The following is a 13,413-nucleotide window of genomic DNA, read 5'->3' as shown; positions in this document are numbered from 1 at the left end:
GCTGGGTTCATGAATATTAATCACATTGTCTGAGTTCGGTCAAACTGATTTGAAACTGATTCAAAACAGTGACGGTACTAGATCAGCGCCAGCCAATTAAATTGCCATTTCCACATTAGCTCCGCCCACTACCAGAGAAACTGGTATGTCTTCTGCTTGTTCGAAAATCAATATTAATAATTCTAAATGAACTCCATTATTTTGACAGGAGAAGACAACAAAGAATAGTTTACATATAGCGTAGAACTCTGAAGCTCAGATGCTGAAATTAATGCAAGCGTCATGCGCTTCAGTCTATCTAGTAAACAAACCCGCACGTCTCTGCCATTCACTAATTCACAGAGAGACGCGCAGAACACGGATTCATATTTCAAACAACTTTTGCGGCTTAACATTTACAAATACTGGTCCATGTGGACATTTAATTTGATTAATTTATGCTAACTTTGACAAATTCCATGACTGTCCATATTAAAATGGAAGTTTCATTTTCATGACTGGATTTTGAGATCCCCTCCCCGTTTTCTGCTTCGCGGAAATCATAGCGCTGAACCGGGTTTGAACGGGACCTCGGTACTACCGGTACTTAAAGAAACCTGGTACCGTCACATTTACATTTTTTTAGTACCGACTTGGTACCAAAGTACCGGGTCTTTTGACAACACTAATGTAAACCTTGTGTGTATTTAAACATATTAGTATAGATGCAAAAAATAACTTAGTCCAGTAATTAGATGCTGTTTGACAGGCTTTTTAGTATTTGTGTGTAGTATTAGGTGTACATCAAAACACGTCAAAACTTGTGAAGACAATGTAATTATCCAAGATAAAAAATGGTGGAATTGCACACCCCTAGCTTTGTGTGAGGAATTTACCAAAATTACTTAATTACTGAAAATGTTCCCGGTAGGGTTGCTGCAGTAGACTCTGTTGACGGGTTTTACCGGTGTGAAGCCGCAACACTTATGTCACTTGCCCACCATGGCACCGCCCCCACCGTTGTTGTTTTTTTTTTAAGTAATCAAAATCATTTAGTTCAGTTCAAAACAGACATTACAGTTATAACTGAATGCGGCTGCTCAATGCATCGTGCCGAGAGTCGCATGTGGAGAAGCTGACAGGAGTGAGGTGAGACAGACAGATTTTCAAAACGACATGCAAAAGCGCCCGTTTTAAACTATTAAACTATTTAAAAGAGAAGAAAAGAGGGAAAACTCAAACGGACAAAAAAAAAACAACTGCTTGACTTGACTCGCTAATTTGAAATTTAAATTTTACAAGCTATTAGAAAACAAAACAAAAGAAAAGAGAGGAAAAGAGGGGAAGTTACTCCCCCACTCAAGGTGATACCGGTATTACCAGTGTTGTCATACATCGATTAACTGGTGAGAACATTTTCCTTAATGTTACAACCCTATTTCCTGGCCAGCTGCTTTTATTGTGTGAAAAAGAACAGCGTGAACATTCTGCTAAAATCTCTTTTTATGTTTCACAGAAGTTTGGTTTTGAATAACAGAACTGACATTCTTTGAACTGTTCCTTTAAGATTTGGGGTGTTTTAAAATGGAGAACTAATATTTAATACATATCCATTATTGAGCCCCGTAGCAGCCCTACAGTTATCTTGAATCATCAAAATGAGCAACTGATGGCCATTTGTGTGGCATATTCGTCTCTGCTTCAGTTCTTGTCCAAACGCGACAGTGATGTTGTAGATTGGTAACTTTGTCTTTCTCTTGTGTTTTAAATTGCTTTCGCCTCTGGTCAGTGTCTGGGCTTTAAGCTCAAACAAAACTTCAGATCGTAACAAAGGAACAAAGCGAACTGGTTCTTGTGTGATAATGTTTAAGACGTACTGGAGTTCTGTGAGGCTTTTTAGTGTTTCACAGATTTGTATCAAACTTTCTACTAAAGCCTACTACAGTTTTAAGAGCAAATACAATGCTCTATGACTATAAATGACAAAGATGTGGTAAAGTTGTACAGCTGATGACTAGAGAGAAGACAGTTTTTACTAAAATGTTCACTTCTGAAAATAGAACCCAACCATGCATAATCTTAGGTTTTCAGTAGATTGTGGAAATGACATGATGGGGAACTTGATACTATCAACTGACCAAGTGGACACAATTATTGACTAATGCAAGTGATCTAAATATGGCCAAAAAAATAAAGGTTTGGTTAAAGATGTTTTGTAGTTGTTGTAGTTATAAGCCAAAAACACAAAATTGTCATAGTTTCTGACATTAATGAACTTCTTTATAAAATGTTCATAGAACCTTTTGACAATTGGCAATCTAGAGAAATGTTTATGGCTGGTTTATATGCTACAAACATTATTCTTGTTGGCCCTAGGTTCAATTCCAGTTAAAGTCTTTATTTATTATTAATTGTTTACAGATAATAGATCAATAACTATCAAGATGGAATCTTTTATAATATGAATTTTTCAGTTAATTAAGTGGTACAATACAGATTTTAAAATATAGGCTGTTGTAGATATTCTGTGGTATTACATATTTCATGACCTGTTCCTGAGCAGACGCAGCTTTGCCAGTGACCTCTTTCCCAGGCTTCAATATGAGCTCCAATGGCTCTTGGCAATGATGCCCCTGGGGCAAATGACAAAGAGTCACAGGTCAACCACGAGAGTCATTCTGCCCTGTCAGCCCACATTTCTCACAGACTGTGTGTGCGTCTGATTCTTGCACATCTTTAGATTTTCTTACTGAATCTCATAGATTATTTTTAGGGACAAGACCTCGTTCACCCTGTCATTAAGAATAATGTTGTGAGAGAGAATTTTGTATCTGGTGGCTATCAGTCTGTGCTGTATTGTTCCTGCTTCCTAGGCTTGTTGACAATGTGTGTTTTAATATTTGCTTAAACAATGGCTTTTCTGTGATGTTTTAAAATATTGAATATTAAAAAGTATAAATAAGCCCAAAATTAACATTATTTTACTTTTCTTCCTTCAGAAACCATTCTAATATGCTGATTTGCTGCTCAACAAATATTTCTGATTATTATTAATGTTGAAAAATTAATGCTGCATAATATTTTTTGTGGAAACTGTCTGTGACACTTTGATGAACAGAAAGTTCAAAAGTATGATATTTATTCGAAAAAGTAATATTTTGTAACATGATGTTTTTATTGGCACTATTAACTGGGCTTAAAGGACTCCGGCACCGTGCATGATTTCCGGCGTGCAGCGTCTGGTTGCGGAAAAAATAATCCTACATAAAAAAAATAAACAAATCTTGTTGATTGCGGTATGAGAAGAGCAGCTTTCAGAATGTTTTGCTCTTATAAATACGAGACATGCATAATAGTATCCAATTGCAGAGTCGCAGCCCTGATAAATGGAGAAGCGCGACAAAAAGCTGCAAAGCGCAATGGTCAAAGATGTCCATCTAGCACATAATTACATAGAAAAGGTAATTGTAATGCTGCAGACCTTTGTAAACCGCTCAGAGTAATCATTTCATCTCCATAAGAACCATATGATTGGCAAAACATATTTACAGGGATTTTTGAAATGGTGTGAAATGTTTTGGTTTTTGGTCAAGAAAATGTTTATGATGTTGGTAGGACTAGTACACATCTGAAATACTGGTGTGAAACTGGTCCAGAAAAGAAAATCCTTATTGTTTAGCCTGTATATGGAAGCGTCTTCTCTTTCTCAGCTCATGTAAACTCTCTTCTCTGTGGTGGTATGTTGCATTTCCTTTGGTGGGTTTATGTTGTGGCTCAGACTTTCTTCACACTGCTCAGAACTGAATTTAATGTATTTGAGGTCTGTGTGTTTAACACACAAAGGAAATGTCTTTTCAGACAGCCTATGGACTTTAGAGTCATAAGTTTCAGCCTCAAAGCTTCCCATCACGTCATAGCCGCGCATTTGCTTCTGCGTTCAGCATAGAGCGGTTATGCATTCCTCGCTACACTTCATTTATCTGTGTTTTATTCTGAATGAATGAAGTCGCAGGTCCTGTAAAAGCAGCTTCTTTAAATTCGTGCCAACACAAATGGCCTTTGCCCACCCCCACCGTTACTACATAGATGCCATACATCAGTATGTAGCTCTCTGTGGATGCTAACATGCTAACTTGTATGTGTAATGATGTTTAACAACCTTAGATTCATTTCACACAGTTAATAATAATTCACCCAGATATAAAAATTGTCACGTGCTCACTCTTGTCATTTCAACCCTGTATTATTTTCTGTCTATTTTTCTTTAAAACACAAAAGGAGAAACAAGGCTGAAGTGAACTTATGAGCTTCTTGTTTCCATGAAAATGAAAGTGGATGTTGATATGTACTGCCGGGATCTTTATAAAAAATGTAATTTAAAATTTCAATTTAATATGAAAAAATATATGGGGTTGAAAAGAGATAGTTTTGAATGAACTATTCCCTTAGTTTGACATTTGTAGCATTTAATTGGAATAATAGTCTCTGTTTCTGGTTTTTCAGTAAATAGTAAAGAAAGACCTTTATAAATTCATATAATATATCATATGGCTGATAATAATAAAATGCTTATTTTTTTGCCTGTTTAAATTTAGATTTTGCCTGTAGAAAATCCAAACTTTAGGACAATAATCATGTGATTTAATTGCATTTATTTTAATCTGTTGACAACTCTCATGCTTTTACAATCTGCTCTGTCAGAGTTTCACTGTTTCATTTCATCATTGCCACTTATTCACTCAAATATGCTCATGCAAACAGACAAACGCTTTGTCTAACTGCAGAGACTTCTTCTCTCCCAGGCTCTCTCCATCATTTCTTCATTTTTTGTCGTCTTTTCTTCCTCCGACTCTCACGTGGCCCCAGCTGGGATGCAGAGAGAGTGTTTAGTATGCCAGCAGCGCTTCTTAGCCTTCCTGATTCTCCATAGAAAGCAGGACAGAACGTGAGAAGGGGGGTTACAGCGCCACAGTGGACTGTGGGAGCAGAGTTTCTAAGATCCGCTCCAGGAATGTCCATGATTCATTTGACCTTACTTATACCCAATCCCCAGTTGTCCCTTGTCATCCCGGGCACATGAGTTCTGCCCCGTGCTAGAATCTGAGGGGAGTGTAGATGGAGGTTTGGGAACAGTTGCTTCCCCGAGTGAGCATTCAGAGACAGACGTGGATAGCAGTAGATCTATGAATGAGGTCCTTTAGAGTGCTGGGGGTTGGGTGGGATCTTTAAGAAGGGGCAAAGGAAGGAGTAGGGGGGTCCAGGGGGCCTTAGAAGCCATGGGTGAATGGGAAGCCCAAGGCTGCTTTGTTATGAGATTGAAGGTCCGTTGGGGAGAGTCGAACACAACAGAAATTTACAGGACCACATGAGGTGAGGGATGGAGAGGAAGTTCCTTACACCATGGCAGAAATTAAAGGCAAGAAGGGAACCTTAAGAAATGCTTCTCAACTGGTGGGTCACGACCCAAAAATTAGACATTGGTCTGTGGTGAATTGGCTTAATGATGTACTTAATAGATTTGACTGCTTTTTGCCTTACCCTGGAGTCTGTTCACCCTCTGCCTAATCTTGTCCCTTGCTAGACACATTTGTGCATCCTTTTCCAAATTCACCTGGTTCACTTTTCCACTGAAAGTACATAAAATAAAAAATACAGTAGTGTTCCTATGGCACAATCACATGATGTTCTTTAGAATTGCATGTGAATGTTACCATATGTAAATATGGTAGTCTTTTAGTACCATGCTGTCTGATACCATCACTTTACTATAGTATCACACAGTGCATCTTTGCAACATAAGTGTCCCCATCAGACCATTAAATCTTGCTGGAATATGCTTGCTTGGTCTTTTTCTGAATTGGCATCCACAAACTGTGCATATAATCAGGCTTTTAATGGTCTTTGGAAAAAGCTGCTTAGTGTTAGAGATTTGGAGGTGGGGTTTTGGGGTGGCGACTCTCTAAGACAATTGACAATAGCCGGTATAGCCTGTATAGCTTGTATAGCTTGAGTGACTTAATGGCTGCTATCCTTTTGTTTTGTTTTGAGGTCAGATCCAGGACACCTACTGTGAGCAACAGCAATAAAAAAAACAATGATCGTAATGGTCAGTTCCAGTTTGATGACATCAGAGCGTTGTGTTTTCCAGTCATTAGTTCTGTTAGCACTGTCAACTTCTCCAAACTTACCTGCTGCGTGTGTGTTTAATCAGAGCTTGTAGCGAGATAATCGATGTGGATCACAGGTAGTGGTGTAAAAATGTGGCAAGCTAAAATGATCTGATGAAAATGGAATGCATTTTTAAAATGAATAATCAATCAACTATATTTTCAAAATTCAAAAATTATATTTGAATAGGGCTGATTACTTATTTGTGACCTTCAGATGAGTTTATTTTTACCATAATTTCCAAACTGAATTTAAAATGTGAAGTAAAATACTGTACATTTTTATACAATTGTGTTAGGAATAATGATATTTAATCATATAAATTGATATGCATCAATACATAGTATAGCTATATACTATTTAGACTGTGACATCTGTGAACATTAATGAATAGTGATGCATTGGAATCTTAAATTTGATAGGAAATATGTAATATATCAACACAGCCCCAATCATGATTCAGACCAAAATAACTGAATCAAATGAAACTTTAAAGTGATTCATTTTCATTATCATTATCAGAGCAAATATTTACACTCCTGCTCTCAAGGTCAAATGGCACAGTAGTGTTTTATATATATATATATATATATATATGTGTGTGTGTGTGTGTGTGTGTGTGTGTGTGTGTGTGCGCGCAGCAGGACCACTCATGGTCTGATAGCACCGAGAGACAGCCGGAAGAAGTAACAATAATTCTGTGTGTGTGTGTGTGACCCATTTTATCCAGCGCACCTACAGGCAGACTTCACGGCAAGTGTGTGCTCTGCTGGACGAGGTTAGTTTAGGCAGGAACACCTAAAACACTGTGTGACACCTACACAAACACAGCCCACTGTTCGTTTGAATATTTCTTTCTCTACATCCTTCCTGGTTTCTTTATTTAACAAACATTTGGTTTCACCCTTCACACACACACACACGCCGAGTCTTTCTTCATGGCAAAAACCAGCGCTGTTACTATAGAGACGCTGCCCACATGATGGTACGGACTTTGACAGCACGACTCCTCTATAATAAGCCTCTCTCACTCTTCTCCATATCAGCACAATTCGGCCGCGTTCAAACGACAGCTGACAGTGTTACTATGGTGACCCACATGGAAAAATTTACTTGTTATATACTAAACTGGTACTGCAATTGTATTTGAGTAGCATGAGGTAATGCATGTTTTTGAATAAAACACTTTACAAATAAAGGTTTGCTAATTTAGTTTCTGTTACAGAATGTTGTAACAGTCAAGTAAAATTACTGTGCATATACTGAAATTTCTTTTTCTCAGAATTTCAGTTTATCTAGCAAGACATTTGTTTTTCCTTTTTATTTAAATTTTTTATTATGCATTTTATAGCAGCATGGGTGCTATACTAAAGATTACTAAAGATTTAATTTTTGTTTTTTAATGTTTGAATGTTTTATTTATTTATTTATTTTTATGTTTTTGAAGTAATGTTTGACTATAAAAATAATACTGACCTCAGACTTGTGAATGGTAATATATACCTGAAAAATGGGTCAACCAGCCCTAATCATGATTCAGGCCAAAATAACGTAATATATATGAACTGAAATCCTATTTAATCTTCTTCTCCTCCTCCTCCTCCTCCTTTTTCGAGTAGGGCCAAATTTTAAAATTTTTCTCCTCCTAGAGCTTTCAAGCTAGAACCACCAAACTCGGGTCAGACCTTAATACTGGTCTGTCTCGGGTTGCTTTATCTTTTCTAACTGATCAGGCTTATGGTTTTCGTAAACCAGACTATCAAAACCACCTAAAGTCCCATAGACTTTCATTGAGGGGGTGCAAACTTTATAATGTTTTTTTAGCTGTCTACTGCCATAGCAAAGCTTAAAACTCCCTACTGAGAATATAACTAAAACCAGCCTAAGCTGATCGGTTGCTTTGGTTGGTCTCCCAAGCTGGTGGTTTTTAAGTGGTTTTGGCCACTGTCACGCTGGTCTTTTTTAGCTGTTTTTTTACTGAATCAACTGTTTTTTGCTGGATTAGCATACAAACATGCCAACAACATGCTAGTAATTTGCTAATCAGGCTAGAAACAGACTATTAACATGGTTTAAAGTGGTTTTGTTTAAAGTCAGGTTTTTTTTTTTTAACTGAATCAACCTGTTTTAGCTGGTTTTAGACTACCATCACACTTTGTAGACATGCTGGGAACATGCTAGTCACCTGCTAATCGTGTTATCAACATGCTAGTCATACTAGCAACATGCAAATCACTTGCTAAATATGCTATCAACATGTTATTCACTTGCTAATCATGCTAATAACATGTTAGTCACTTGCTAATCATGCTAATGACATGCAAGTCACTTGTTAACCATGCTAACAATATGCTAGTAACTTTGCTGATCACGCTAAGAACATGCTAGTCATGTTAGCAACATGCTAGTCACTTGTTAATCATGCTAACAATATCATGTTAATCGTGTTAATAACATGCTATTAACTTTGCTAATCATGCTAACAACATGCTAGTCACTTGCTAATCATGCTAACAACATGATAGTCACTTGCTAATCATGCTTATTACATGTCAGTCACTTGGTAAACATGCTAACAACATGCTAGTCACTTGTTAATCATGCTAAAGACATGTTAGTCACTTGCTAATCATGCTAATTATATGCTAGTCACTTTGTTAGTCATGCTGGGAACATGCTAGTGACATACTAGCTTCAAACTTTCTGGCTAGGCTTTTCAAGCCAACTTAAAGTTTGACCACAAACTTTACTATCTAGTTTACCCTTGATACTTTTGACAACTCTGTTGTTGTTGTTTTTTATTTTCAAAAATAATGTTTTATATATATATATATATATATATATATATATATATATATATATATATATATATATATATATATATTTAAGATATTGACAGATTGTAAAGATTTCTGCTTTATTGATAATTGCATTTTAGCATCTTGTACAAATATTTTAAATATTAAATAAAAGTATTTTTGAAGTCTTAATGCTTTATATATAAGTGTGTGTGTGTGTGTAATTTTTTGTGTGTTTGTGAATTTTAAGTAATACATAAAATTAAATAAAAGTGCTTGTTTAACTAGATGGATTCAAATCTATGACCTGAATTTGCTCAAAACAACCACATTAACACACAAGTAACATGTTGAATCAGCATTACTGCAATAAGCACTATGGCATTATTAGGATAAACAAATGCCATCTGTGGTTAGTTTTCTCTTTCAGTTGAGCTAATGTCATAACGGAGTTCATGTTTAAATATATTCTTGCTGAGAAAGTTAGTTAAATGATGTACAGAAAGAAGTTTTTGTAATTCAATAAAGCATGTGTATCATGTAGAACGGATCAGCGTGCTTGCAGTGCCCAATCATTCATGTTTTGTGTACTTAAGTAGGCTTTTGGCCTTGAAGTCTTTGTTAACTGGCTGAACTTGGCGCAACTCACACAAGGGCCGAAAAATACTTCTTACAAAAACACAGTTCATTCCTACATCACTCGTTGCCATGGTTGCAGAATACTCCTCATACCAGAGAATTCCTGCCTGGAGGTCTCATGGATCCTTTGCGTTTGTTTACTGCAGTTCAGCTCTACATGAGACTGACCTCGTAAAGCACAAGGCATTTCACATCATTAAATAAGTTCATTTACATGTTAATTAAAGACATACTCTTAAAATCTTCCATGCACTGCTTTAATTTCTCTCGCTGGCCGGACAAAGCGTATAAATGTCAGGATGGTTAAATCATTGTGGTACTAAAATCCAGTTTTAAACAACGAAAGGTAGCTAGAACCTCAGCTTGAGGTGAATAAATCTGTATCGAAAAACTAAAGATGAGTAAAACAAGTGTCCACTAGTTGCACATGGAGCTGATGCAATATTTCTTCCCATATTAGCAATTCTCACTGTTCTTGCTGTTATCATGCTGGCTCATTCATGCATTTTCATAATCCACAGTATTTGGGTTATGGCAGCTTCTTGTGTGTTTGAGATTATAGTGCAGACTCATGGCTGACATTAAATGGCCTTTATTCTCCTTTTCTGTGTCAAGTGGCAGGACCCCAGTGGGTTCGGAAATGCACCATGTTTGTGAGAACGATGAGCCTGGCAGACGTGTCCGGTAAGTGCCGCTCCGCAGCAAAAAGCACTTCACGCTTAGGATGGGATCAACTCTGACTCCATTTATACAGTTATGAACTGAGCGAGAGGAACAGTAAACTGATAAAATCATTAATATGCATTAAGATGATTCAGATACATTTGGAGAATTGCAGGGTTTGAACCCATCCTCTTAACTGTGCATGCCGCTTTCGCCTTCTTGGGTCTCATTCACTCATAAATGTGAATTTTTACCGCCATTTGTTAATCAATCCAGTTTATTCTAAATGAGGAAGGGTGTGTCTTCTTAAAGTTATTTGCATAATACACACATATGTCCAGATAAGGGCTTTCATACAACCTTTCCTATATTTGTCAGTCTCTGCATGTACTTTTTGTCCATTTCGTATCCCATTTCAAAACTAGTTGAAATGCAAAATAATTTTTTTATATATAGTCCTAGATAACATTATCAGCTTCATTAATGCAGAACTCATTCTGATTTTAACTGTTCTAACTTTTGTTGCTTTGAAATTAGTAGGGTCATTTAGTTACTTGTTATAATAAAAGTGATTCTACAATAAGTCTAACTGAACTTGGTTTCATGTATTCTATTATATTATAAAAATTGAGTAATTAATTGATCCTACATCAGTGCCGATAGCCTTGTGGACAGCACACCGACGTACAGCACCATTGCGCTACAGGCTTCCCGAGTTTGAATCCCCACTGGGAGGACCTTTCTCGATCCTGCCCCGATCTCTCTCCAACTTCACTTCCTGCCAATTCTGATCTGTCCTATTATAATAAAAGTCGAAAATGCCAAAAATAAGTTAACTTACAATAAGTTTATTTTCAAAGCTATGAAAGTTCCGTAATGAGTTTTATTGTGAATTTCAAATAAATGTAAGTGGTAAATTTAACTTTTATTAATTATAATTCCCACATTAAACCAGCTTAAACACTGGTTATATGAAAGTTATGTTTGTGAATGAGACCCGTGTATTTTGTTAGTGTGCATGTTCCTGATCTGTATGGAGCCAGAAGAGTCTCAATATAGATAAATGCACACACTACATTCACATATGCACACACAGGATTCATAGATGCACACACATGATTCATAAATACACACACAAGATGCACAAATGCACACAAAATTCACAAATGCACACACAAAATTTAAAAAGCACAGAAGATTCACAAATGCATACAAAATTCAGAAATGCACACAAAAATCAGAAATACACACACAATTCAGAAATGCAAACAACATTTACAAATGCACTCAAGATTCACAAATGCGCAGGACAAGATTCAGAAATGTATTTCTGATGCACACACACATATATCTTGATTCACAAACTGCTTGCGGTCTGTGAACTTCACTGCATTTGTGTGTGAATTTTGAGACTCCCCTGACTTGGCTCGACACACAAATGCTTTTTTTTAAACAAGGAATGATCAGCAACCAATCAGATATCTCCCTTGTTTGAGCCAATCACAAGAATGCACCCCATGTGGGGGGATTGTTTACTTATAAGCCAATCACATGAACCTGTTCACACAGCAATTGTATTAAATTGTATGAAAATACAGATGTTTAGATTACAATTCAGGTTTATTTTTTATTATTTTTTACTAAATATAAATTTAAAAATGTCTCAATACATATAGCCCAGTGACTGCAGAAAAAAAGTTAACCATGTATTCATAAATTTGCAATAGGCAATTATTTCATTTTATTGAAATATTTTAATGAAAGTAAAAAAAAAAAAAAAAATGTTTAAACCTTTTTGAATATTTAAATATATCTAAATATTCTTTTGGATGCAATATAGAAGTCACTTTAATTATAATATTCAGTCCCTACATGAAGAGAGAGTCAGTGGTCCGCTGCGAGAGGAAAGTGGCTCTCTGGCTGCGAAAAGTGGGTCTCCGGCTGTCGTTCGCTTAGGAAAGTGAGTTGATCGCTGCGTGAGGAAAGTGAATCGTTCACTCAACTTCGCTGCTTGAGGAAAGTGAATCGTTCGCTGAGGGAAGTGAGTCGTTCGCTGCGTGACTCGTGAGGAAAGTGAATCGTTCGCTGAGGAAAGTGAGTCGCTCGCTGGGTGAGGAAAGTGAATCGTTCGCTGAGGAAAGTGAGTCGTTCGCTGCGTGACTCGTGAGGAAAGTGAATCGTTCGCTGAGGAAAGTGAGTCGCTCGCTGGGTGAGGAAAGTGAGTCGTTCGCTGCGTGACTCGTGAGGAAAGTGAGTCGCTCGCTGGGTGAGGAAAGTGAGTCGTTCGCTGCGTGACTCGTGAGGAAAGTGAGTCGTTCGCTGCGTGACTCGTGAGGAAAGTGAGTCGCTCGCTGGGTGAGGAAAGTGAGTCGTTCGCTGCGTGACTCGTGAGGAAAGTGAGTCGCTCGCTGGGTGAGGAAAGTGAGTCGTTCGCTGCGTGACTCGTGAGGAAAGTGAGTCGTTCGCTGCGCAAAGTGAGTCGCCGGCTGTGTGAGGTAAGTGAGTCGTTCGCTGAGGAAAGGGAGTCGTTCGCTGCGTGAGGAAAGTGAGTCGTTCGCTGATTGGCTTATAAGTAAACAATCCCCCACGTGGGGTGCATTCTTGTGATTGGCTAAAACAAGGGAGATATCTGATTGGTTGCAGATCATTCCCTGTTTAAAAAAAGGCATTTGCGTGTCGAGCCGAGTCAAGGGAGTCTCAAAATTCACACACAAATGCAGTGAAGTTCACAGACCGCAAGCAGTTTGTAAATCAAGATATATGTGTGTGTGCATCAGAAATACATTTCTGAATCTTGTCCTGCGCATTTGTGAATCTTGAGTGCATTTGTAAATGTTGTTTGCATTTCTAAATTGTGTGTGTATTTCTGAATTTTGTGTGCATTTCTGAATTTTGTATGCATTTGTGAATCTTCTGTGCTTTTTAAATTTTGTGTGTGCATTTGTGAATTTTGTGTGCATTTGTGTATCCTGTGTGTATTTATGAATTATGTGTGTGCATGTATGAATCCTATGTGTGCATATGTGACTGTAGTGTGTGCATTTATCTTTATTGAGACTCTTCTGGCTCCATAGATCTGTGTCCCTTTTTTGCCTTTCCTTCTGTATCTTACTTCGAATGTCTGTCTGACTGAGTTAGAAGAAGCCTTGTTTGTGAGTTGTCTATG

At 37.3% G+C, this 13,413-nt stretch overlaps 1 protein-coding gene across 8 annotated transcripts in view; it reads left to right on the top strand.

Annotated features, from left to right (window-relative positions):
* Window positions 1–13,413, top strand: part of LOC113115837 (rho GTPase-activating protein 33-like) — a 56,990-nt gene that overhangs the window by 7,742 nt on the left and 35,835 nt on the right. For 7 of the 8 annotated variants that reach the window (XM_026283489.1, XM_026283487.1, XM_026283493.1 and 4 more), the window contains exon 2: window positions 10,200–10,268. The exons of the other annotated variant lie outside the window; for it this stretch is intronic. In XM_026283489.1, coding sequence (XP_026139274.1) covers window positions 10,200–10,268 — 69 coding nt within the window. The remainder of the gene's footprint in view (window positions 1–10,199; window positions 10,269–13,413) is intronic. 8 annotated transcript variants of the gene reach the window in all.

Source organism: Carassius auratus, chromosome 16, assembly GCF_003368295.1.
Source record: "Carassius auratus strain Wakin chromosome 16, ASM336829v1, whole genome shotgun sequence".
Taxonomy (NCBI): domain Eukaryota; kingdom Metazoa; phylum Chordata; class Actinopteri; order Cypriniformes; family Cyprinidae; genus Carassius; species Carassius auratus.
Note: the sequence above shows the minus strand (reverse complement) of the source record. Positions and strands in the feature narration are given on the sequence as shown.